Raw genomic sequence first — 22,792 nt, forward strand, 5'->3', positions numbered from 1 at the left:
CCTTCACTTCTCCAAGCTTCCATTTTGTCACCCGTGAAATTGGCGTTGGCAATGTTTGTTTCATAGGACTAGCTGAGAAATAAGTGAGCTATTATACAGTTCTGTATCATTTCAGATTATGTTCTGTTCCTGACAGAAATCTTTTTGGTCTTTTTCTTTTAGAGTCTGGGGTCTTGCTCTGTCACCCAGGCTGAAGGGCAGTGGCACAATCACAGCTCACTGCAGCCTCTACCTCCCAGGCTCAAGTGATTCTCCCACCTCAGCCTTCTGAGTAGCTGGGAGTAGAGGTGTGCCCCCCTGCCCACTGCACCCAGCTAATTAATTTTTTTATTTTAAGAGATGGGGTCTTGCCATGTTGCTCAGACTGGTCTCAAACTGGCATCAAGTAATCCTTCCACCTTGACTCTCAAACTGGCATCAAGTAATCCACCTTGACTCTCAAACTGGCATCAAGTGATCCTTCCACCTTGACTCTCAAACTGGCATCAAGTGATCCTTCTACCTTGACTTTCTAAAGTGCTGGGATTGCAAGCATGAGCCATGGAGAGAGCATTCTTATCTATGCCATTTTCAGAAATGAGGGCACACGGTCAGAAACCACTCATTCTTTCTAATTTAATTTCACTTATTTATTATATTTTGAGATGGGGTCCCGCTTTGTTGACCCAGCTGGTCTCGAACTCCTGGGCTCAAGCGATCCTCCCGCCTCAGCCTCCTGAAGTGCTGGGATTACAGGTGTGTACCACCACACACCACACCCTCTGGCTGGAGTGCAGGGGCGTGCTCAGAGCTCACTGCAACCTTGACTTCCTTGGGCTTCAGGAATCCTCCCACCTCATCCTCCCAAATAACCGGGACTATGGTGTGCACCACCACACCCAGCTAATGTAATTTTTTTTTTTTTTTTTTTTTTTTGAGACGGTGTCTCGCTCTGTCGCCCAGGCTGGAGTGCAGTGGCGCAATCTCGGCTCACTCCAACCTCTGCCTCCCAAGTTCAAGCGATTCTCCTACCTCGGCCTCCCGAGTAGCTGGGATTACAGACATGTACCATCACGCCCAGCTAATTTTTTGTATTTTTAGTAGAGATAGGGTTTCACAATGTTGGCCAGGCTGGTCTTGAACTCCTGACCTCAGGTGATCCACCTGCCTCGGCCTCCCCAAGTGCTGGGATTACAGGCGTGAGCCACTGCGCCCAGCCTGTAATTTTTTCATTGAGACAGGAACTTGCTATGTTAGCCAGGCTGGTCTGGAACTCCTGGGCTCAAGTGATACCCCTGCCTCAGCCTCCCAAAGTGTTGGGATAACAGGCATGAGCCACAGTGCCCAGCCCCCTATTTATTATTTGTTTGGGTTTCCTAAGGATATCATAAGCTATTTCAGGCGGGTGCAAAAGAGCAAGTGTCCTGCCACATGACTTATGCAAATCTAGAGAGCAGGACCAGCTACTCAGCTCTGATTCCAATTTTGTCCCTTAGGGGCTTTGTCTAAACCCTGGAACCAAAACTCATCCAGCTGCCTTCATTTGCTCGATCCCAAATGAATGAAAATGTTATCTTTTTTGCGTTTTGATGGAGCCAAATGAATGAAAAAAAAAAGACTGTGAGTGCATCGAATAGGAGGTAAGGCCATATTTTTAATGAAATTATTAACATGGGACAAAACTTCATCAGGTTTCACGTTGAACAGATAAAAATCCCCTTGGGTCTGAGCCATTACCTTGGAATCAGAACATGGGCATTTCCTTGGTGTTCCCCTTGGCGGCAGCCGCCTGCTCTCAGCCTGAGGCAGGTGCAGGGAGCCTGCTGGTAATCGGGACACCCTGCAGAGCTGGGGTTGCTGTAGCAACCAGATGCTGCCTGGAGGGCGGAATTTTAAAATATCTCAGCTATAATAGTTTTTTTCACATTCTGTCACTTCCCCAGTGCTGCATCATACTGCTGAGGTGGGCCACGCGGGGACACCGGAGCCCTTGGGAGGCAGCTTCTGTGGGTGTTGGAAGTGGGAAGATGGTCTCAGGGTGTTAACTGCTGGGCAGCTGACAGCCTCAGCTTTTGCCTCCAGGTTCCTCCAGCTCTTGGTTCGAAAGCCTCGTGTCATTTTCTCTCTTTTTGGGGTGAGAGAGGGGGTGGAGAGAGAGAATAGGAGTCTAGCTTGAAATTCCTTCCCTACCTCCTCCCACTCTGACTTGGGCTTTCTGGCTCTGCATCCCTAGGCGAGCAGACTTGGCATTCCTGGAGCTGTCTCTTTGGAGAGGGGAGGGGTGTTCCTTCTTCCCTTCTTGTCTGCTTCTTCCTTTGGTCTTTCTAACTTCCTCTTTCAGCTTCATTTATTCACATATAAATGACTGTTGCTGCCCTACCAAACGCAGTGTTAAGAAATGAGGGCCAGGCTCGGTGGCTCATACATGTAATTCCAGCACTTTGGGAGGCCGAGGCAGGGGAATCACTTGAGGTTAGGAGTGTGAGACCAGCCTGGCCAACATAGTGAAACCCTATCTCTACTAAAAAAAAAAAAAGAAAAAAAATACAAAAATTAGCCAGGCAGGTGGCACGTGTCTGTAATCCCAGCTACTCGGGAGGCTGAGGCAGGAGAATTGCTTGAACCTGGGAGGCGGAGGTTGCAGTGAGCCAAGATTGCACCACTGCACTCCAGCCTGGATGACAGAGTGAGACTCCATCTCAGAAAAAAAAAAAAAAAGAAATGAGAAACTGCCTTTGTTCTAGAGGGGTTCATCCTGTCTTGACCCTGGGCTTGCCTATCAGATATCAAGCAATTTTATAAAGTTACAATCATTAAGACACTGTTCTACTGGCAGAGGGAGAGATACAAACCAATGGGACAAAGTAGAGTACCCAGAAATAGACCTACACATGGATGAAAATATGGCTTCACAAAATCTTTCTTTCTTGCTCATTTCATAGCCTGATATGGGTCAGGTGGCTACTCTTGACCTTTTCCCTTCAAATGGTGACTCAGGGATCCAGGCACCCTCCAGTTGGTGATGCTGTCATCTTCCACACACGGCATCCAAAGTCTGTGGGAGAGAAAGTGAATGGATGACCGTGAAGCGATTTATGGCTGAACCAGGCTGTGGTGGATACCACGTCTGCGTGTTTATTGGCTAGCCATGTGGTTCTAATGTGACTACAAAGAGGATGGGAAATGTGGTCTTCCTCTGTCTAGGAAGAGGAAATGGGATTGGACAGCGTCTAGTCTGTCTCTGTTGCCATATTACCATTTACTAGGAATAAAGAAATTCTGGCCAGACTTGGTGGCTCACGCCTATAATCCCAGCACTCTGGGAGGCAGAAGCAGGGGGATCGCTTGAGTCCAGGAGTTCGAGTCCAGCCTGGGCAACACAGGGAGACCCTCTATCTACAAACAAACAAAAAAATAGCTGGGTGTGGTGGCACATGCTTGTAGTCACAGCTACCTGGAAGACTGAGGCAGGAGGATTGCTTGAGCCCAGGATTCAAGGCTGAGTGAGCTGTGATGGTGCCACTGCACTCTGGTCTGGACAACAGAGCAAGACCAATAGAGCAAAAAATTCTGTTTTGCTCAATTTTTGTTAAAATTCATGAATAGATATTAAATGTTTGTTTCTCTGTATTTGTTGAGTTGATCTTAAGTGTTCTCCTTGAATCTGTTAATATGGTAAACTATATTAATATATTTTGTTTTCATCTTTTTTTTTTTTTTTTGGAGACAGGGTATCTCTCTGTCACCCAGGTTGCAGTGCAGTTGCGCAGTCCTGGCTCACGGCAGCCTCGACCTCCCAGGCTTAAGCAATTCTCCCGCCTCAGCCTCCCAAGTAGCTGGGACTACAGGTATGTGCCGCCACACCCCAGCTAATTTTATTTTTTATTTTTTGTAGAGGTGAGGTCTTGCCATGTTGCCTAGGCGGCTCTCAAACTCCTGGGCTTTAAGCGCTCCTCCCACCTTGGCCTCCAGAATGTTGGGATTACAGGCGTGAGTCACTACGCCCAGCCTGTTTTCATCTTTAACTCTTTCTTTCATCCCTGGGAAAAAACCAAATTGGTTATGTTACATGTTGCTGGCCGCTACTGCTGGTAATTTGTTCAGGAGTTCTTTGCCTATGTTCATAAGTGCAATTGGTCTATGTCTTAGTCCATTCAGGCTGTTAGAAGACCATAGACTGGGTGTCCTATGACAACAGAAATTCATTTCTCATACTTTCGGAGACTGGACAGTCCAAGATCAAGGCATCAGCAGATTCGGTGTCTGGTGAGGGACTAATTCCTGCTTCTTGGTTGGCCTGGACCAGAGAGGTGGCCAGCCTTTGAATCTGCTCTCACTGTGGGTCCTTGCACTCTGGGCCGGTGATGGGAGTGCCAGCTCTCATGATCTCTGAACTGCCTTCAGGGTCCTTCTTCCATTATCTTGGAGAATAGCTCCTAGCTTCTGTTGCAATGGCTGATCCATACTAATCTTACTAAAGGAGCTTGGCAACACAGCAACACCCTTAGTGTTCTCTCCAAACGGGTTCTCGTTCTTTTCTATATGGATGGGCTGATCATTTTTCAGAATTTCAAGTTCTCATTACTTTTTGCTTAACAGTTCTGTCTTTAAGTCATTTATGTCTCTCTTGAATTTTACTGGAAGCAGTCAGAAGGAGCTAGGTAACTCCTTCAATACTTTGTTTAGAGATTTCCTAAGCCAAACATCCAATTGCAGGTTTCATTGCTTGCAATTTTTACCTCCACAAAATGATAGAACATGAACACAATTTAGCCAAGTTCTTCCTAACAAGGATGGCCTTTTGTCCAGCTTCCAGTAAATGTTCTTCATTTCCATATGTGACCCCCTCAGAATGGCCTTACTGCCCGTAATCCCAGCACTTTGGGAGGTCAAGGCGGGTGGATCACTTGAGGTCAGGAGTTCTAGACCAGCCTGGTCAACATGGTGAAACCCTGTCTTTACTAAAATACAAAAATTAGCCAGGTGTGGTGGCAGGCACCTGTAGTCCCAACTACTTGGGAGGCTGAGGCAGGAACCCAGGAAGTGGAGGTTGCAGCAAGATCATGCCACTACACTTCAGCCTGGGTGACAGAGTGAGACTCTGTCTCAAACAAATCAAATCAAAACAAAACAAAACAAAACAAAACAAAACAAAACAAAAGAATGGCCTTACTATATATTCCTACTAACATTCTGTTCAGGATTACTTTGGTACTCTCTAAGAAGATTGAGGTTTCTCTACAGCTCTCCTCTTTTCTTTCTGAGTCCTCATCAGGATCACCCTTAATGTCCACATTTCTAGCATATACCTCAAAACTCTTTCAGCCTCTACCCGTTACCAAATTGGAAAGCTGATGCCTTGGCCTCCCAAAGCGCTAGGACTGCCGGGTGTGGTGGCTCACACCTGTAATCCCAGCACTTTGGGAGGCCGAGGTGGGCAGATCACAAGGTCAGGAGATCAAGACCATCCTGGCTAACACGGTGAAACCCCGTCTCTACTAAAAATACAAAAATTAGCCGGCATGATGCCACGCACCTGTAATCCCAGCTACTCAGGAGGCTGAGGCAGGAGAATTGCTTGAACCCAGGAGGCAGAGGTTGCAGTGAGCCAAGGTCGCACCACTGCACTCCATCCTGGGTGACAGAGTGAGACTCCGTCTCAAAACAAAACAGAACAAAACAAACAAAAAACAAAGTGTTAAGATTACAAGCATGAGCCACCATGCCCAACCATATTTCCTTCTTTGTGTTTTCATTATACTTGCTTTTCTTTCTCCAACTTTTTAAAATTTATTTTGAGACAGGCTCTCACTCTGTCGCCTAGGCTGGACGTGGTGTGATCATGGTTCACTGTAGCCTCAAACTGCTGGGTTCAAGAGGTGATTCACCTCAGCCTCCCAAGTAGCTGGGGCTACAGGCATGTACCATCATGCCTGGCTAATATTTTAATTTCTTATAGAGACAGGGTGTTGCTGTACCCAGCTGATCTCAAACTACTGGCCTCAAGTGACCCTCCTGCCTTAGCCTCCCAAAGTGCTGGGATTATAAGCCACTGTGCTCAGCCAATTTAAGTTGGACGTTTACCTTATTAAAGGTTCAGTTTTCTCCTTTTGTAACACAAACATTTAAGGCTATAAATGTTCCTCTTCTGCTTTGGCTATATCCCATCCATTTTGACAGGCGATATGTTCATGTTCATTTAGTTCTAAATATTTTCTAATTTTTGAATGATTCATTTGGAAGTATGTGTTTAAACTTCCAAATATGTGGGGGGCGGTTGGTCATTGTTTTGTTATTTTATTCTAATCTAATTGTTGTGAGGTTAAAGGATTGGTCTGTACATGGTCAGGCTTTGTAAATGTTGCATGTAAAATTGTAAACAATGTGTAGTATCTAATTTTGTAGGTACAGAGTTCTGAATTCAGCCATTTAGATCAAGCTTGTTAATGATGTGGTTCAACTTGTGTACATCTGTACCAATGTTTTATCTGTTTAAGCTATCAATTTCTGAGAGCTGTGTTTGTATTTCCCACTATCATTAGGTTATTTGCCAATGTCTCATAAATATTATCCATTTTTATTGATATGTTTTAGGGCTATGTTATTGAATACATACACATTCAGAATTATAGTCTTTCTGGAACTTGGTCTTTTTACAGCAGCAAATATTTATATAGCACTTTGTGCTGAGCACTTTCCATATATTAATTCATTTACTCCTTATAACAACTCTATGAAGTGGATACTATTATTTTCCTCATTTTCTAGTGGGAAAATCAAGGAAAGAGAGATTAAGTAATTTACCTAAGGTCACTCAGCTTCTAAATGGTGGAGTCGGCCGGGCGCCGTGGCTCACGCTGTAATCCCAGCACTTTGGGAGGCCGAGGTGGGCAGATCACCTGAGGTCAGGAGTTCAAGACCAGCCTGGCCAACATGGTGAAACCCTGTCTCTACTAAAAATACAAAAAAAAAAAAAAAAAAAGGAGCCGGGTGTGGTGGCAGGTGCCTGTAATCCCAGCTACTTGGGAGACTGAGGCAGGAGAATTGCTTGAACCTGGGAGGCAGAGGTTGCAGTGAGCCGAGATTGTGCCACTGCACTCTAGCCTGGGTGACAAAGTGAGACTTCATCTCTAAAAAAAAAAATAAATAAAAATAAAATAAAACTAAATGGTGGAGTCAGGGTTTGAATCCAGGTAGTCTGGCTATAGAGTGTGTGCCCTTCACTACTATGGTGTACTGTCTTTTATCATTATATAATGAACTTCTTTATCCCTAAGAATATTCTTTGTCATATAGTTTATTTTTTCTGGTATTAATATTGGCAAACCCACTTTTTAAAGTTGATATTTGCCTAGTTTAATTATATACATGCATTAAATTATATTTGTGTATTTTTTCTTCAGCCTTTTTTTTTACTTTGTCTTTATATTTTAGGGACATTTCTCTTTTTTATTTATTTATTTTTGAGACAGGGTCTTGCTCTGTCACCCAGGCTGGTGTGCAATGGCGTGATCATAGCTCACTGCAACCTCCAACTCCTGGGCTCAAGGGATCCTCCCACTTCAGCCCCCTGACTAGCTGGGACTATAGGCATGTATCACCACACCTGACTAATTAAGAACATTTTTTGAAGGCTGGGCATGGTGGCTCATGCCTGTAATCCCAGCACTTTGGGAGGCCGAGGTGGGAGGATCACTTGAGGTCAGGAGTTCGAGACCAGCCTGACCAACATGGAGAAACCCCGTCTTTACTAAAAATACAAAATTACCTGGGTGTGGTGGCACATGCCTGTAATCCTAGCTACTCAGGAGGCTAAGGCGGGAGAATTGCTTGAACCCGGGAGGAGGAGGTTGTGGTGAGCTGAGATCTTACCATTGCACTCCAGCCTGGACAACAAGAGCAAAACTCCATTTAAAACAAAACAAAATAAAACAAACAAAACAAAAACACTCCCCCCTGCCCGAAAGAAAAAAAAAAGATTTTTTTTTGTTGTTGAAATGGCATCTCACTTTGTTGCCCAGTTTGGGCTCAAGGGTTCCTCCTGCCTCAGCCTCCCAAAGTGCTGGGATTACAGGTGTGAACCACCATGCCAGGCCATGGGATATTTCTTGTAAAAGCCTATAACTGGACATTTAAAAAAAATCCAATCTGATCATCTGTTATTTAATATAACATCTATTGTGATTACTGATTATTTAGCTTTATTGCTACCATCCACTGCATTCTGACTTCTGTTATTTCTGATGAGAAGTCTGCCACTAATCTAACTGTTGTTTGTTGTAATTTGTTTTTTACTGTTTGATTTCCCTTAAGATCTTTTTCTTGTCTAGAGTTCTACAATTTTACTTGAAAACATCTCAGAGCCTGTTTATTTTTATTCATCCTGTTTAGGATTCATTGCAATTCCTAAATCTGTGGGTTGGAGAAGTTCTTTCACCAATTTTGGAAAATTCTCAGTTGAAATTTCTTCATTGTCTTTCCCTTATTCTTTTATATTCTCCTTCTGGAGCTTCTGTTAGACATATTTTGGATATTCCAATCTATCTCTCATGTCTCTTGTCTCTTAGATATTTTCAGTCTCTAGCTCTCTGTAGTACATTCTAGAGAATGTCTTCATATATATTATTAAATTTACTCACTTCAGTTGTGTCTAATTTGCTGTTGAGCTCATCCATTAAATTTTTTTCAGTGACTATACAGTAGTCTCTCTTATATACAGTTTCACTTTTCATGGTTTCGGTTCCATGGTAAAACACTCTGAAAATATTCAGATATTTTGAGGCAGAGAGGCACCACATTCACATACACTTTTATTATAATATATTGTTATAATTGTTCTATTATGTTACTATTCTTTTTATTTTTTTGAGGCAGAGTCTTGCTCTGTCGCCCAGGCTGGAGTGCGGTGGCATGATCTCGGCTCACTGCAACCTCCGCCTGCCGGGTTCACACCATTCTCCTGCCTCAGCCTCCCGAGTAGCTGGGACCACAGGCGCCCGCCACAATGCCTGGCTAATTTTTGTTTTTGTACTTTTAGTAGAGACGGGGTTTCACTGTATTAGCCAGGATGGTCTCGATCTCCTGACCTCGTGATCCCCCCCTTCGGCCTCCCAAAGTGCTGGGATTACAGGCGTGAGCCACAGCGCCCGGCTATGTTACTATTCTTAATCTCTTACTGTACCTAATTTATAAATTAAACTTTATCATAGGTGTGTATAGAAAAATAAACATAGTATTTGTATATCTTCAGTTTCAGGCATCCACTGGAGGTCTTGGAATGAATCCCTCATGGATAAAGAGAGGACTACTATATACTAGAAATCTGAAGGTTTCTTTTCTTTTCTTTTTTCTTTTTTTGAGACAGGGTCACCCAGGCTGGAGTACAGTGGCATGATCATAGCTCACTGTAACCTCAAACTCCTGGCCTCAAATGACCCTCCCATTTTAGCCTCCTGGGTGGCTAGGACTACAGGCACATGCCACCATGTCTGGCTACTTAAAAACAAAATTATTTTTATGGCTGGGCGTGGTGGCTCACGCCTGTAATCCCAGAACTTTGGGAGGCCAAGGTGTGCAGATCACCTGAGGTCGGGAGTTCAAGACCAACCTGACCAACATAGAGAAACCCCGTCTCTACTAAAAATACAAAAATGAGCTGGGTGTGGTGGCGGGCGCCTGTAATCCCAGCTACTTGGGAGGCTGAGGCATGAGAATCGCTTGAACCCGGGAGGCAGAGGTTGCAGTGAGCCGAGATCGCACCACTGCACTACGGCCTGGGGGACAGAGCAAGATTCTGTCTCAAAAAATATATATATATTTTTAGAAATGAGGTCTTGCTATGTTGCCCAGGCTGATCTCGAACATGCCCAGCCAGGTTTTTTGTTTGTTTATTTTTGAGCACCTCAGGTAGGACTGAAGTGTGTGTTTGTTTGCTTGCTTTCCCCACCAGACAGAGTATTAGTGAAACACCATGTTGATCAGGCTGGTCTTGAACTCCTGACCTCAGGTGATCCACCTGCTTCTGCTTCCCAAAGTGCTGGGATTATAGGCAGGAGCCACCACGCCTGGCTAGGTATTTTTTTTTTTTTTTAATATTTCTTTTCTTTTTTGTATTGAGTGAGTTTTCGTAGTGTAACATTTAAATTCCTTTAATGATTTCTAAACTACTTTTTGAGTTATTTTCTTAGTGTGGCTCTAGGGCTTATACATATTAACTTATCAAAATTAACTTCAGATTTATACCAACTTAATTCCAGTGAGATAAAGAAACTTCATTCCTAGATAGTGCTATTCCTTCTTTGCCTTTTTGGTGCCATTATTATTATACATTATACATATATAACTTCTTTTTAAGACAGGGTCTTGCTTTGTTGCTCAGGCTGGAGTGCAGTGGCGCAATTGGGGCTCACTGTAGCCTCAATCTCCTGGGCTCAAGTGATCCTCCTACCTCAGCCTCCTAAGTAGCTGGAACTACAGGCATGTGCCACCATGCCTGGCTAATTTTTTTTTTTCGGGATGGGGTCTCATTCTGTTGCCCAGGCTGGAGTGCAGTGGCGCAATCTCGGCTCACGGCAACATCCACTTCCTGGGTTCAAGCAATTCTCCTGCCTCATCCTCCCAAGTAGAGTAGCTGGAACTACAGGTGTGCACCACCACGCCTGGCTAATTATTTATTTATTTATTTATTTATTTATTTATTTATTTTTGATGCCTGGCTAATTTTTAAAATATTTTTTGTAGAGATGAGGTTTCATCATATTGCCTAGGCTGGTCTCAAACTCCTGAGCTCAAGCAATCCGTATGCCTTGGCCTCCCAAAATTCTGGGATTACAGGTATGAGCCACTATGCCCGGCCTATATATAATATATTAAAAAATATTTATCTATATCTGTATTTTACCATTTCTGGTTGTCTTCATTTATTTCTGTGGATTTGAGTTACCATCTTATGTCATTTCCTTGCCTTAATACAGCTTTGCTCTCAACTTCCTTTTTTGTGCTGTTATTGTCAAATCTATTACATTTCTATATGTTAAAGGCCCAATACAATTACAGTTTTATGCAATTGCTTTTTGAATAAATTAAGAGAAGAAAGGAGAAGAAATATGCAAGACACTTTTTTTTTTTGAAACATTTGTTTTGAGGGGATGGAGTCTCACTCTATCACACAGGCTAAAGTGCAGTGGCACCATCTTGGCTCACTGCAACCTCTGCCTCCCGGGTTCAAACGATTCTCCCATCTCCCCTCCTGAGTAGCTGGGACTACAGGCCCATGCCATCAAGCCCTGCTAATTTTTGTATTTTTAGTAGAGACAGGGTTTTGCCATGTTGGCCAGGCTGGTCTCGAACTTCTGACTTCAGGTGATCCACCTGCCTCGGTCTCCCAAAGTGCTAGGATTACAGGCGTGAGCCACTGCGCCTGGCCTAAATGTAAATTTAGAGAGCCACATGTGGCCAGTCCCCACCATATTAAACAATGTGGCTAAGTGAGGCTGACTACATATCTGAAGGCACTCGCAGCCTCATTTACTTCACTTTCCAGTCTGATTTCCTCTTCATTTATGGTTCCAAGAGTTTCCCTTACTCTTTGAGATTAACTGTGCATCTAAAGAATGTTATATTTCGGCCAGGCGCGGTGGCTCACGCCTGTAATCCCACCACTTTGGGAGGCCGAGGCGGACGGATCACAAGGTCAGGAGATCGAGACCATGGTGAAACCTCGTCTCTACTAAAAATACAAAAAAAAATTAGCCGGGCGCGGTGGCGGGCGCCTGTAGTCCCAGCTACTCGGGAGGCTGAGGCAGGAGAATGGCATGATCCCGGGAGACGGAGCTTGCAGTGAGCCGAGATTGCGCCACTGCACTCCAGCCTGAGGAACAGAGTGAGACTCCGTCTCAAAAAAAAAAAAAAAAAAAAAGTTATATTTCACTGAGTGTTGTTTTTTTGGTAAGCTGGGGAGTTTTTATATGATTTAGTTCACAGTATTGCCAGAACCAGAACATAGTCTCTGTACCTCCATTTTTTATTCCCTATAATCCACCGTCTGCACTACAAAGCAACTTTTCTAACATGCAAATCTGTGCTTGGTATACTTCCGCTTTCGAAAGTCCTTTCCTGCCTTAGAACGCAGCCCAGGTTCGGCTTGGAGTCAGGCCCATTGTAACTCAGCCCTACCTGTTTTCCTCAGCGGTGCCTTTCATTGCATGCTCTCCTGTACTTCATATTCAAGCAGAGCCAATATTTGTAACTGTATAGCGCCTGCTACTTTATGCCTTAGGCCCTTTGTCCATCTTGCTCCTGGAATGCTCTTCTGATCCAGCTCTACCTCCTATCTGCTACCCAACACCTGCTCAGCCTTTAAAACAGCTCTCTTGTCTTGTCTTCCGTGAAGGCTTTGCTGCCCCACTCCTATTTTGTATCTCTCCTGGACTCTGAATTTGGCTATAATATTCTTAATACTTCATTGTGCTTAATTGGTTATATATCTGTCTCCCTCCTAGGAAAGAACTTGGTTTATTTATTTTTTTAGTTATTGAGAAGGAGTTTCGCTCCTTTTCAAAGGGAGGAGTTGCCCAGGCTGGAGTGCAATGGTGCGATCTTGGCTCACCACAACCTCCGCCTCCCAGGTTCCAGAGATTCTCCTGTCTCAGCCTCCCGAGCAGCTGGGATTACAGGCGCAGGCTACCATGCCCGGGTAATTTTTGTATTTTTAGTAGAGATGGGGTTTCATCATATTGGTCAGGCTGGTCTCGAACTCCTGACCTCAGGTGATCCACCTGCCTCAGCCTTCCAAAGTACTGGGATTACAGGCGTGAGCCACCATGCCTGGCCGGTTTATTTTTTACTTTCTGTTTTGTTTTGTTTTGTTTTGTTTTTGAGACAGGGTAGGGTGTGGGCTGGGGAGTGGGAGGGTGCTCTTCCCTGGCTGTCAGAAGTCCAGCTCTTCCTTCGTCAGCTGCTTCCTTTTTTTTTCTTTTTTCTTTCTTTCTTTTTTTTTTTTTTTCACTCCGTTGCTCAGGCTGGAGTGAAATGGTGCGATCTCGGCTCACTGCAACCTCCGCCTCCCGGGTTCAAGTGATTCTCCTGCCTTAGCCTTCCTGAGTAGCTGGGATTACAGGTGCATGCCACCACGCCTGGCTAATTTTTGTATTATTAGTAGAGGCGGAGTTTCACTGTGTTGGCCAGGCTGGTCTCAAACTCCTGACCTCAGGTGATCCACCTGCCTCTGCCTCCCAAATTGCTGGGATTACAGGCATGAGCCACTGCGCCCCACCAGCTGCTTCCTTCTTCCACTACTTTACTTAATTGTGCAGGAGGCCTGGGCCAGCTTCCGTGTGAGCTGCTGGCTGGTGTTCCCCTGGAGGGATTGGGAGACTGCTATAATCATCCCCATTAGCAGTTGGCAGCCCCCCAGTAAGATACTCTTTGACCTGGACTGGCTTAGCTCTGATAGCTGCCAGGCCTGCTGTGTTGCTCACCCTGAGTGGTGACTGCACCCGTTAGACTGTTCACTTCCCACTCTGCCCCACATAGGTGGACCCTGGCCCCAACTGGCACCCTGGATGTCTCACACTGTGAGCCTGAGAAGACCGGCTCCAAGAACAGTGCTCCTAACCATGGGCAGCTTTGCTCCTGGGCACTTACCAAAGTGCAGTGCTGTGGGGGAGTAGAACTCAGAGTCCAGGCAGAAAACAGCCATTGGTGGCCCCTGCTGTGAGTCGATGTTCCCCGGGAGGCTAAGGCATGGCCAATGGAATGACGATAACACAGAGACCTTTAACTGAGCATGGACTCTGAGCCAGGGACTGGCTCTGTCATCGAAGAAAGATTACACACATGATCTCTCTTTATACTCACAACAACCCCTTAAGGTAGGAGTGGGGTCCGTTTTTTTTTGAGATGGAGTTTTATTCTTGTTGCCCAGGTAGGAGCGCAATGGTGCAGTCTCGGCTCACTGCAACCTCTGCCTCCTGGGTTCAAGTGATTCTCCTGCCTCAGCCTCCTGAGTAGCTGGGGTTACAGGCATGTGCCACCATGCCCGGCTAATTTTGTATTTTTAGTAGAGATGTTTAGGTCTCCATGTTGGTCAGGCTGGTCTCAAACTCCTGACCTCAGGTAGTCCGCCCACCTTGGCCTCCCATAGTGCTGGGATTACAGGTGTGAGCCACCTTGCCCGGCTGGAGTGGGGTCCTTTTTACAGATCAACATTCTGAGGTGAAATATTCAGCCTAAGACCACAAAGGTGTTAAGTGGTACAGCTGGGATGGCGGCCCCAGAATTCCTGCCCTCACCACCATGCCAGCTTTCCAAAGGTGGTGTGTGCGGGGGAGGTGGAGATGGTGCAGGTTCTAAATTGTGTATTTACCAGGGATTGGCTGTGCAGACTGACCTCCAGGGAACTGGAAAACGCAGGTTTGGCTGAAACTGACCCTTATTCAAGAGGCGGATTTAGGGGCGAGGCCTGACTAACCCCTGTGGCTCCACTGCCTGTAGCTACCTCACACCGCATGGCATTATCATGCTGCAAGCTGTTACCTAGGGGAGATGAGCCCGCAGCAGCAGCTTCAAAGGTCATGAAATCAGGGAGCCCACAGGCCGCAAAGGGTGTGGAAGTGAACAGGGCAGGCAGGCTTTTTGCCTTGTTTTCATGGGGCTGGGAATGGGATGTCTCCATTATTGGTGAACCTCAGATTTTTTTTGAGCCCCAGCTACTCTAGTCATTTCCTTCTCCCTTAAACCCCTAAAGGCAGCAGTCTACCTTCTGCCTTCCAGAGTTGCTGCATCGACATCCAGCCCCAGCCTTGGATGAGTCCTGTCCTGGGGTGAGCTGGTGTGCTCTCTCTTGAGCCTGTCTACGCAGGGCCACTGACTGCATTCCTTCCTTGGTGTCTCTGTTATTGTGATGGGCTGTAACCCTCACCATTATCCCTTTGGAGCGTTTGTTTTCATCCAGGTGCCCACACTTCTAAATGCCCCCTTTATTTTCCTCTCCGCTAGACACATCTTCCTATTATGTCCCATTCTGCTTTAAAAACCGTTGAGAAGCCCGCTGGGTGGATGCCATTTGCCCAATCCTGTTCCCTAGTCTCTCCTCCCAGGCAGGTGTTTTCAGGGAACTTCTCCATCCGCTGGAATCGGGTCGTCCCAGAGATGGCTCGTGACCCCGGGGTTGGGTACATGGAAATTTAGGACTACAGGTCGGGGCTGCTGCCCTGGCCCTTTTTGCCTGACTCCACTGGTTTTTACTGCCTTAGGGAGAGGCGGATGGCCCCGTGGGAAGGGCGCTGGACGGAGGGTGGAGGCGAAGCTGCCCTCCGCCTGCCTCAGAGCTGAGAAGGCCAGGTACAAAGCCCGCCCTATAGCTTGAGCCCATCGCTTGGGGACACCGAAGCCCTCTAGGCACTAACGCCCTGCGGTGCAGCCGGTGGGACTCCCAGCGACTTCCTTAGGATTCCGCGCTCCCTGGGAGGCCCCCCACACGGGGTCGCCTCGCCCTGGCGGCTGCTCGCGCCTCCTGCTTCCTCTAGGCCACGGGGCTCCCCACCCGACCGTGACGCACGGCACCCCCGCCCCTTCTCTTCCCGCTGATCCAGTGTGCCGCGCTTTCTCCTCCTCTGGTCTCGCCGCCTCCTCTCCCCCTGGAATCCAGTCCTGGTTTCCCCGCCGCCAGCCTCCCTCCCTCTCGGCGGGACTAGCTCCCCGCCCCGCCCCGCCCCCGCCTCGCCCGCCGTCACCGCGGTCCGCTAGGCTCCCCGCCTGTCCCCGCTCCCGGCCGCCCGGCCCGGCTCGCCCAGTCCAGTGGCTCCAGTCCGGATCTCGCCGCCGCCCGGCCCAGGTGCGAGTCCTCGCTGCTGGGGAGGCGGCGGGCCCCGGCTCCCCTCGGCCGCCTCGGCCGCCTCGCCCGCCCGGGGTTGGCGGGGAGGGAACAGCTGGGCGGCCCCAGAGCCCCTCGGAGGACAATGCGCCCGGCGCTCGGCCACCCTCGCTCGGTCTCCTCCGCGTCCGGCTCCTTCCCGCCGCCCCCGGCCGCCGCCCGGCTGCAGCCCCTCTTCCTCCGCGGGGGCTCCTTCCGCGGCCGGAGAGGCTCGGGCGACAGCAGCACCAGCACCAGCACCAGCCGCGGGGGAGGCGGCGGCAGACGCGGCGGGGGCGGCGGCTCCCCGAGCAGCAGCACGGGCGCCGAGCGCGAGGACGACGACGAGAGCCTCAGCGTCAGCAAGCCGCTGGTGCCCAACGCCGCGCTCCTGGGGCCACCGACTCAGGTGGGCGCCGCGGCCGGCCCAGCGCCCGCCGCCTTCTCCTCCTCAGCCGCCACCTCCTCCTCCACCTCCACGCCCACCTCCTCCTGCAGCATGACAGCCGCGGACTTCGGCGGGGGCGCCGCGGCCGGGGCCGTCGGGGGCCCCGGGAGCCGCTCGGCGGGGGGCGCGGGCGGCACCGGGACCGGCAGCGGCGCCTCCTGCTGCCCGTGTTGCTGCTGCTGCGGCTGCCCAGACCGCTCTGGCCGCAGGGGTAGGCGCCGCGGCTGCGCCCCCAGTCCCAGGTGCCGCTGGGGCTACCAGGCGCTGTCCGTGGTGCTGCTGCTGGCTCAGGGTGGCCTGCTGGATCTGTACCTCATCGCCGTCACCGACCTGTACTGGTGCTCCTGGATCGCCACTGACCTGGTGGTGGTGGTGGGCTGGGCCATCTTCTTCGCCAAGAACAGCCGGGGCCGTCGGGGCGGAGTGGCCAGCAGCGCGCACAACCACCACCTGCACCACCACCACGCCGCGCCGCCCCTGCACCTGCCCGCCCCCTCGGCTGCTACCGCTGGGGCCAAGGCTCGCGGAGCCCGCGGGGGCGCTGGCGGCGCAGGGGGCGGCCTGGGGGCGGCCGCGGCAGCGGGCGAGTTCGCCTTCGCCTACCTGGCCTGGCTTATCTACTCCATCGCCTTCACTCCCAAGGTGGTGCTGATCCTGGGCACGTCTATCCTAGACCTCATCGAGCTGCGCGCGCCCTTCGGCACCACGGGCTTCCGTCTCACCATGGCGCTGTCGGTGCCCCTGCTCTACAGCTTGGTGCGGGCCATCAGCGAGGCGGGCGCACCCCCGGGATCGGCAGGACCCCTGCTGCTGCAGCCCCAGCGGCACCGCGCGGCTGGATGCTTCCTGGGCACGTGTCTAGACCTGCTCGACAGTTTCACGCTGGTGGAGCTGATGCTGGAGGGCCGCGTGCCACTGCCCGCGCACCTGCGCTACCTGCTCATCGCCGTCTACTTCCTCACCCTCGCCTCGCCGGTGCTCTGGCTCTACGAGCTCAACGCCGCGGCCGCGGCGGCGGCGGCATCCTGGGGCCAGGCCTCCGGGCCCGGCAGCTGCAGCCGCCTTTTGCGCTTGCTGGGCGGCTGCCTGGTAGACGTGCCCTTGCTGGCGCTGCGCTGCCTCCTGGTGGTCAGCTACCAGCAGCCCCTCTCCATCTTCATGCTCAAGAACCTCTTCTTCCTCGGTTGCCGCGGCTTGGAAGCCCTGGAGGGCTGCTGGGACCGGGGCAGTCGGGCCTCCCCGAGTCGGGCCAGAGGGGGCTATGGTGCTCCGCCCTCCGCCCCTCCACCGCCTCCGCCACCACCTCAGGGAGGCTCCCAGCTGGGCCACTGCATCTCGGAGAACGAGGGGGGTGCCCATGGCTATGTCAACACCCTGGCTGTGGCCTCCCATAATTGAGGGTGAAGGGCATGGGTCCTTGGTTTTGGGTTGAGAGTCCCCAACCCCCTTGTCTTCTACCTTCTGTCGCCCAGATTTGATCAGGCTGTATTTGGAAGAGGTAACCCTTTTCAGGGCTAAGGGCCAGGGTGTCCTTCTGCACCCCTGGGGTGAGGACAGCTTGGAGGGAAACCAGCAGTTAATGGTGAGGGAGGTAGGTGCAGTTACTCTCTCCTCCTGTCCTACCCCAATCCTGACCTCCAAGGGCTGGTACCTCTGCTTCTTGCTTTGCCCACCTCCACTCTAATTCCCATCCATTAGGAGGAGAGGGGTGCTGGGCCTTGGACCTTCTCCCTTGCTTAGAAGTGCCAGCCTCTTTTAGGCTGTGGTTAGTGGCCATTGTCACATGCCTTGAAATTGACCCAGAACCTACTTTTCCACTGATGTGTCTATTGGATTTCTTCCAGGTGATAGATACAAAGTGTATGTCTCTGTGTGTGTAGTGTTGTTTTCTTGTGTCCACCCTGTGGCCCTTTGCAACAGGTAGGAGATCTGGGGAGGCCCTGCCCCCTACACCATACTTACCACCACCCTCCTCTTTTCTGCCTGGATTTGTGACCATGAATTCCCAGGAAGAGCTGGGCCCCTGGGAGCTGCCCAGGTACTCCCCTTGAAGGGAGAAGCTCACCCAGGATCTTCCTCAATCCTGCTCCTCTCTTCTCAGCTCAGGGAGAGGGGGGGGGATCCATTCTCTAAGGACCAAACTGCACCCTTTCTTGGGTGAGCGAGCATTTCTACCTCCGTGCTTTCAACTTTTGTTGCATCATGCACCGATGCTGCTTGCAAAAAATGAAGACAAAATACTCAGAAGTTGCATTTGCCATGGCCACTGGCTCCAGCTGGGGTTTGGTGCCAGTGTTATTACAGGGTCTGCGGAGTATCAGCCATTGGCTTGGCCTCTGTCTGTTCCTCCCTCTGCACCTAGAACTCTTATCCTTCCTGTGGTTTGGTGCCAACTGGGTCGGATCTGGGCTTAGAGTAATAGCTTTGGTGGGGTTCCTGGATGGCTGTGAAGTTGGGCCTCCCATGGGCCCAAGGGAGTAGGAAGCCCCATTCCCCACCTGTCCTTCCTCTAGGAAGTGTAGATCAGAAAGTGAGGTGGTGACCTCCCGCCTGTGGTCTGGTTAAGAGTCTCACTAGGGCCAAGGCAGGCTGCAGAACTTTCCCTCTTAGAATTCCTCCCATTGAGGGTGATGACAAGAGACATCCGGGGACTGTGCACTTACAGTCTTGGTGTGGAATGTCACTGTTGCCATCTTTGAGGCAGGATAAGTATTTTTACATATTTTAAGGGTGCAGGAGGACAGCAGCTAACAAGGCCAGGAAATACTCACTTCCCTCCACCCTCAACAGGATGTGGTGGGGGTGAAACTTGAAGAATTTTTGTTTCCCCTTCTCCCTTCTTACGTTTGGGAAGTTTTATGTAGCGTAATAAACTCTAGACAAGTTACCAGAAGATGTGGATTCTAGTTCTGATTCTGTCACTCGTTGGCTTTGAGTGACTATCATTTTTATTTTCTGGGCCTGTTTTCTCACATTAAAAAAGTAGAAGTTAGATGAGTGATCTCTAAGGTTGAAGGTAATTTCAACTCTCACATTCTTTGAGTTTGTGGCTCTTGAAAGCCCTGGTCCTGATGCTCCCTGTAAAGGTGGCCAGGAGAGAAGCCAGCCAGGCTGCACCGGCAGAACATTCGCTGCTCTGCACTGGGTGTGTGAAGCCCCAGCGGAGAAGGCCAGAGGGAGGGCTTGGGCGCCTGGGCTGACTGTGGGGCAGGGCCTGGCACAGCTGCAGAGTGCACAGGGAGGGCCGGAAGTGCCAAGTCACTGGCCGTTAACTCAGCACCCAGGCCAAGCCCCCGCCTCCTGCTGGAAGCCCCCTCTTCCAACTGCTTCGGGGCTCAGGGCAGAAGACACCCATGTAGACAGACGTAAGAGGGGCAGAAGGCTGGACCAGAGTTCTCTTGAGCCTCCTCATGCTCTCAGAGCAGGGAACAGCAGGGGAAAATGTTTACACTCCACACACAATCTGTGCTTCCAGTCCCTCACCCTATGTGGCCCAATAGCTGGCTGAATTTCACACTTAATTGGTTTTTTTCTGCCTTCTTCCTCTGCTCCCACTGACTCCTCTCCTCTCCCTTTGATTGTACTCAAGGTTCTGGGGCCTAGGCCCTGGGTGGGTACCAACAGCTGCTCCCTGTTCCCATGTCCTCTCTCCAGCTTTGCTCTGTTTCTCTGCTACCTAATCTCAGTGACTGTGAAAGGACATTGTGTCTGAGCCATGGCCAGCTGCTGGCTGGCCCCCTGACTTGTCCCCTTTCTGTTGTTTGGATGGCCATCTCCTGCTGGGCCTCCCTGACTGTAAAATCTCTGTACTGTTAGGTTTTTGGTGGGAGGCTGTGATAAGTTCCAATGAGCTGCCACTTCCTTGGATATGTCAAGAGGCTGATGGCAACTGGGCCAATTCTGGCAGACACCAGGCCCCCAGCTCAGCCCCAGTCACCCTCTTTTCACACATGGGTCAAGCACCGTGTGCTCAGAGGGTCAGTCCCTTCCTCTGCTGTGTTTTTCTTGAGTCCTTGCACTCACTTTCCCGGCCCCATTCACGATGACCCCTAAAGCTTCCTTTGCCTTGCTTTCTAGGGCATCCCTAGTGAAGGGGCAAACGTGAGATTTCCCCATGGGCCTGACAGCCAAGGCGGTGCACTGTCTTCCGAGGTCAATGCCAGCCCGTGCATAGTTCACAGAAAAGGATCCTGGGCTCAGAATTTTGAGAACCGCCTACCCCTAACATTTCAGCAAGTCAGGGCCTTCCTCTCTGTGAGTCCCCAGATCCTTACTTATTTTCAAAAGACTAGACCCTCTCTAAAGACTGTTCCATTTTAACACGCCCTGATTCTGCATCCGTGGGTTTTGTGAAAGAGAGCTAGCTGGCGGTTAGAGCCTGGAAGAAGGAGGGAAGTGGCACCTCACTAGCATTTATCACTTTTTTCCTTCTCTTTTTAAAAATAAAACCAGACTCTGTTCTGAAAATAAAAAACTTGAGGCTTGTGACAAGCTTCCTGTGTGGTTTGTTTCAAGATCTTTTCTGTCCTGGTTTCCTTACAAAATTCTTAAATGTCACTCTGACATTCGCCATTATTTTATAGGTTTGTGTTCACATTAGGGGTACACCTTGGCCCTTTCCTTCTAGGCAGTTGGCATGTTTTTGAGGGAGGCAGTGAGGCTGTGGCCTGAGCTGGTGAGTGTCTGACAGGCTTTGTTGGCACAGCCAGCTCGGCTCTAATGGACTCAGCCTGAGAGTGATTTTTTTCTCACGCCCTGGGCGCTCTTGCACTTTTCTTTCTTTCCTTCCTTCTTTTTCTTTTTGAGACAGGGTCTCACTCTGTCACCAGGGCTGGAGTGCAGTGGCGCCATCGTAGTTCACTGCAGCCTCAAACTCTTGGGCTCAAACAATCCTCCTGCCTTAGCAGGGACTACAGGGGTGTGCCACCACGCCCGGCTTCCTATTTCTAAGAGTAGCTTTCCAAAGGGGGAACATCTTGAGAAACTAATTTTTAAATACTGTGCCCTCCTCTTATCACTCTTGCCCCAGCCAGAAGCACAGATTCATACGTATGAATAAGAACAAAGCCACCAGTTTTTGTTTGGTTTTATTTTAACATGAAGGGTAGTATTAAGTCTAAGGAAGAACATTGGGTCTGCACCAAAATAAACACAGAATGGTCTTAGCACAGAGGCAGCCAGTATCACACGGCCCCTCTCTGTGTTGTGACCCTAGCTTGATGCTTCTGGCTGTGCCAAAGGCTACACAGGGGTTTGACTCAGGAGAGCCCGAGAGGCAAGGTCTGAGAGTGGAAGCTCCTGGGAGCCTGGGCTCTCTCCTCTCGTTAGCTGTGGCTTTGGCCATCAACTGGAACTTCGTCATTATAAAACAGGAGCAATCAGGGCTATGGTGAGAATTACATGAGGTGACACATGTGAAATGGTCCTTTCCCCTAAGACGTATAATTGTAACAAGCAACAAAATTTACACAGAAAATAATTACAGAGCAACATAGGACCATGTCTTCATTTGTCCCTGGAATGGATGCAAAATTAGGTGATTAATTTGACCAAACATATTATGAATGTTTAGAAATGTCTTCTAGGGAAGTAAGCTGGCGCTCACCGATTTTGGTTTGCCAGGCGTATCAGAAGGCGCTTTGTGACAGGTGCAGTAGGGATGCGTAGTGATCTCTTCATGTGTAGGCCATGCCCAGCCCACACCTAGGCCTTGCCTGAGTCTGGCCATGCAGTTCTCGCCTTAAGGAAGAACAGGAAAATATAGCATGTGGTTGACTGTCAGGCCCTCTGCACATTAGCCCCTTCCCTCCTCACAGCCACCTTCAGGGCTGTTTTCTCTCCATTTTCCTGAGGTCCAGAAAGAGGAGGTAGCTGGCACAATGCCGCACCGCAGTCAGGAAGAAAAGCCAGTGTGCACCAAGGCCCTTCTTCCTCCCACATCTGCACTGCTCCATGCAACCTTTAGTGGTCGGCTGTTGCTCGGGTCCAACTTCCTTTCCATGAAAGCTCAGCCATGCTAGCAAAAAAGCAGGGGCTGTCTTCATCTTCTGTGAGAATCCCCTGACACTGGTGAGCAGAGGCAGCCAGTGGGACACCCATGCAAGGAAGCAGGCAAATGTAGGGGCCAGCCAGCCACCTGCGTCCCTCCTTCTACTCCCTCTCCTCCGGTCATTGTGTACCTTCTTCCTGTCTCATCAGAGAGGAAGGATCCAGTGAGCGAACTCATCCTACTGTCAATGACCTAAGGGGCTATTCCTCCTGGGAAGGACTCCAGGGAGAGGTGGGCTGGGCCAGGCTTCCTGGCACCCTTCAAACCACGAGACAGGAGACTGCACGTTCCTCTCACAGGGAAGACTGGCCCACCCGGATGACTGCTCGCCTTCATCAATCTAAATGGACAGGGTGAGAGTGTGGACCCAGTGCTAGGATCTGGGAGAGGCGATGGGGCATGGAGAGCCACGCAGAGGCGCAGGGCAAGATGGACCTGGATGCCACTGCAGAGTGAGGGGAGG

The 22,792-nt window shown here is 49.8% G+C and overlaps 2 protein-coding genes across 6 annotated transcripts in view; both read left to right on the forward strand.

Annotated features, from left to right (window-relative positions):
- HDHD5 (haloacid dehalogenase like hydrolase domain containing 5) overlaps positions 1-2,532 on the forward strand; it is a 34,646-nt gene extending 32,114 nt beyond the window's left edge. The window contains exon 9 of the mRNA XM_077948562.1: positions 1,476-2,532. The gene's annotated coding sequence lies outside the window, so the exon portion shown is untranslated. The remainder of the gene's footprint in view (positions 1-1,475) is intronic.
- Positions 1,476-20,771, forward strand: TMEM121B (transmembrane protein 121B). Of its 5 annotated transcripts, XM_077950993.1 has the most exons (3): positions 1,476-1,619; positions 3,706-3,827; positions 16,923-20,771. In XM_077950993.1, the coding sequence occupies exon 3, from the start codon at positions 17,004-17,006 to the stop codon at positions 17,676-17,678; it is 675 nt and encodes a 224-aa protein (XP_077807119.1). In that variant the 5' UTR covers positions 1,476-1,619; positions 3,706-3,827; positions 16,923-17,003; the 3' UTR covers positions 17,679-20,771. The 5 variants fall into 5 exon arrangements, with proteins under 5 accessions (XP_077807119.1, XP_077807117.1, XP_077807118.1 ...); XM_077950991.1 differs by lacking the exons at positions 1,476-1,619; positions 3,706-3,827 and adding an exon at positions 15,730-16,321 and having other exon boundaries at positions 16,436-20,771; XM_077950992.1 differs by lacking the exons at positions 1,476-1,619; positions 3,706-3,827 and adding an exon at positions 15,730-16,241.
- The last annotated feature ends 2,021 nt before the right edge of the window (positions 20,772-22,792 follow it).

The sequence above is a fragment of the Macaca mulatta genome, chromosome 10 (genome assembly GCF_049350105.2).
Source record: "Macaca mulatta isolate MMU2019108-1 chromosome 10, T2T-MMU8v2.0, whole genome shotgun sequence".
Classification (NCBI taxonomy): domain Eukaryota; kingdom Metazoa; phylum Chordata; class Mammalia; order Primates; family Cercopithecidae; genus Macaca; species Macaca mulatta.

Bases quoted from the DNA above. Each gene is read 5' to 3' on its own strand.
- TMEM121B (XM_001102577.5), top strand. From the start codon at position 15,939: ATGCGCCCGGCGCTCGGCCACCCTCGCTCGGTCTCCTCCGCGTCCGGC.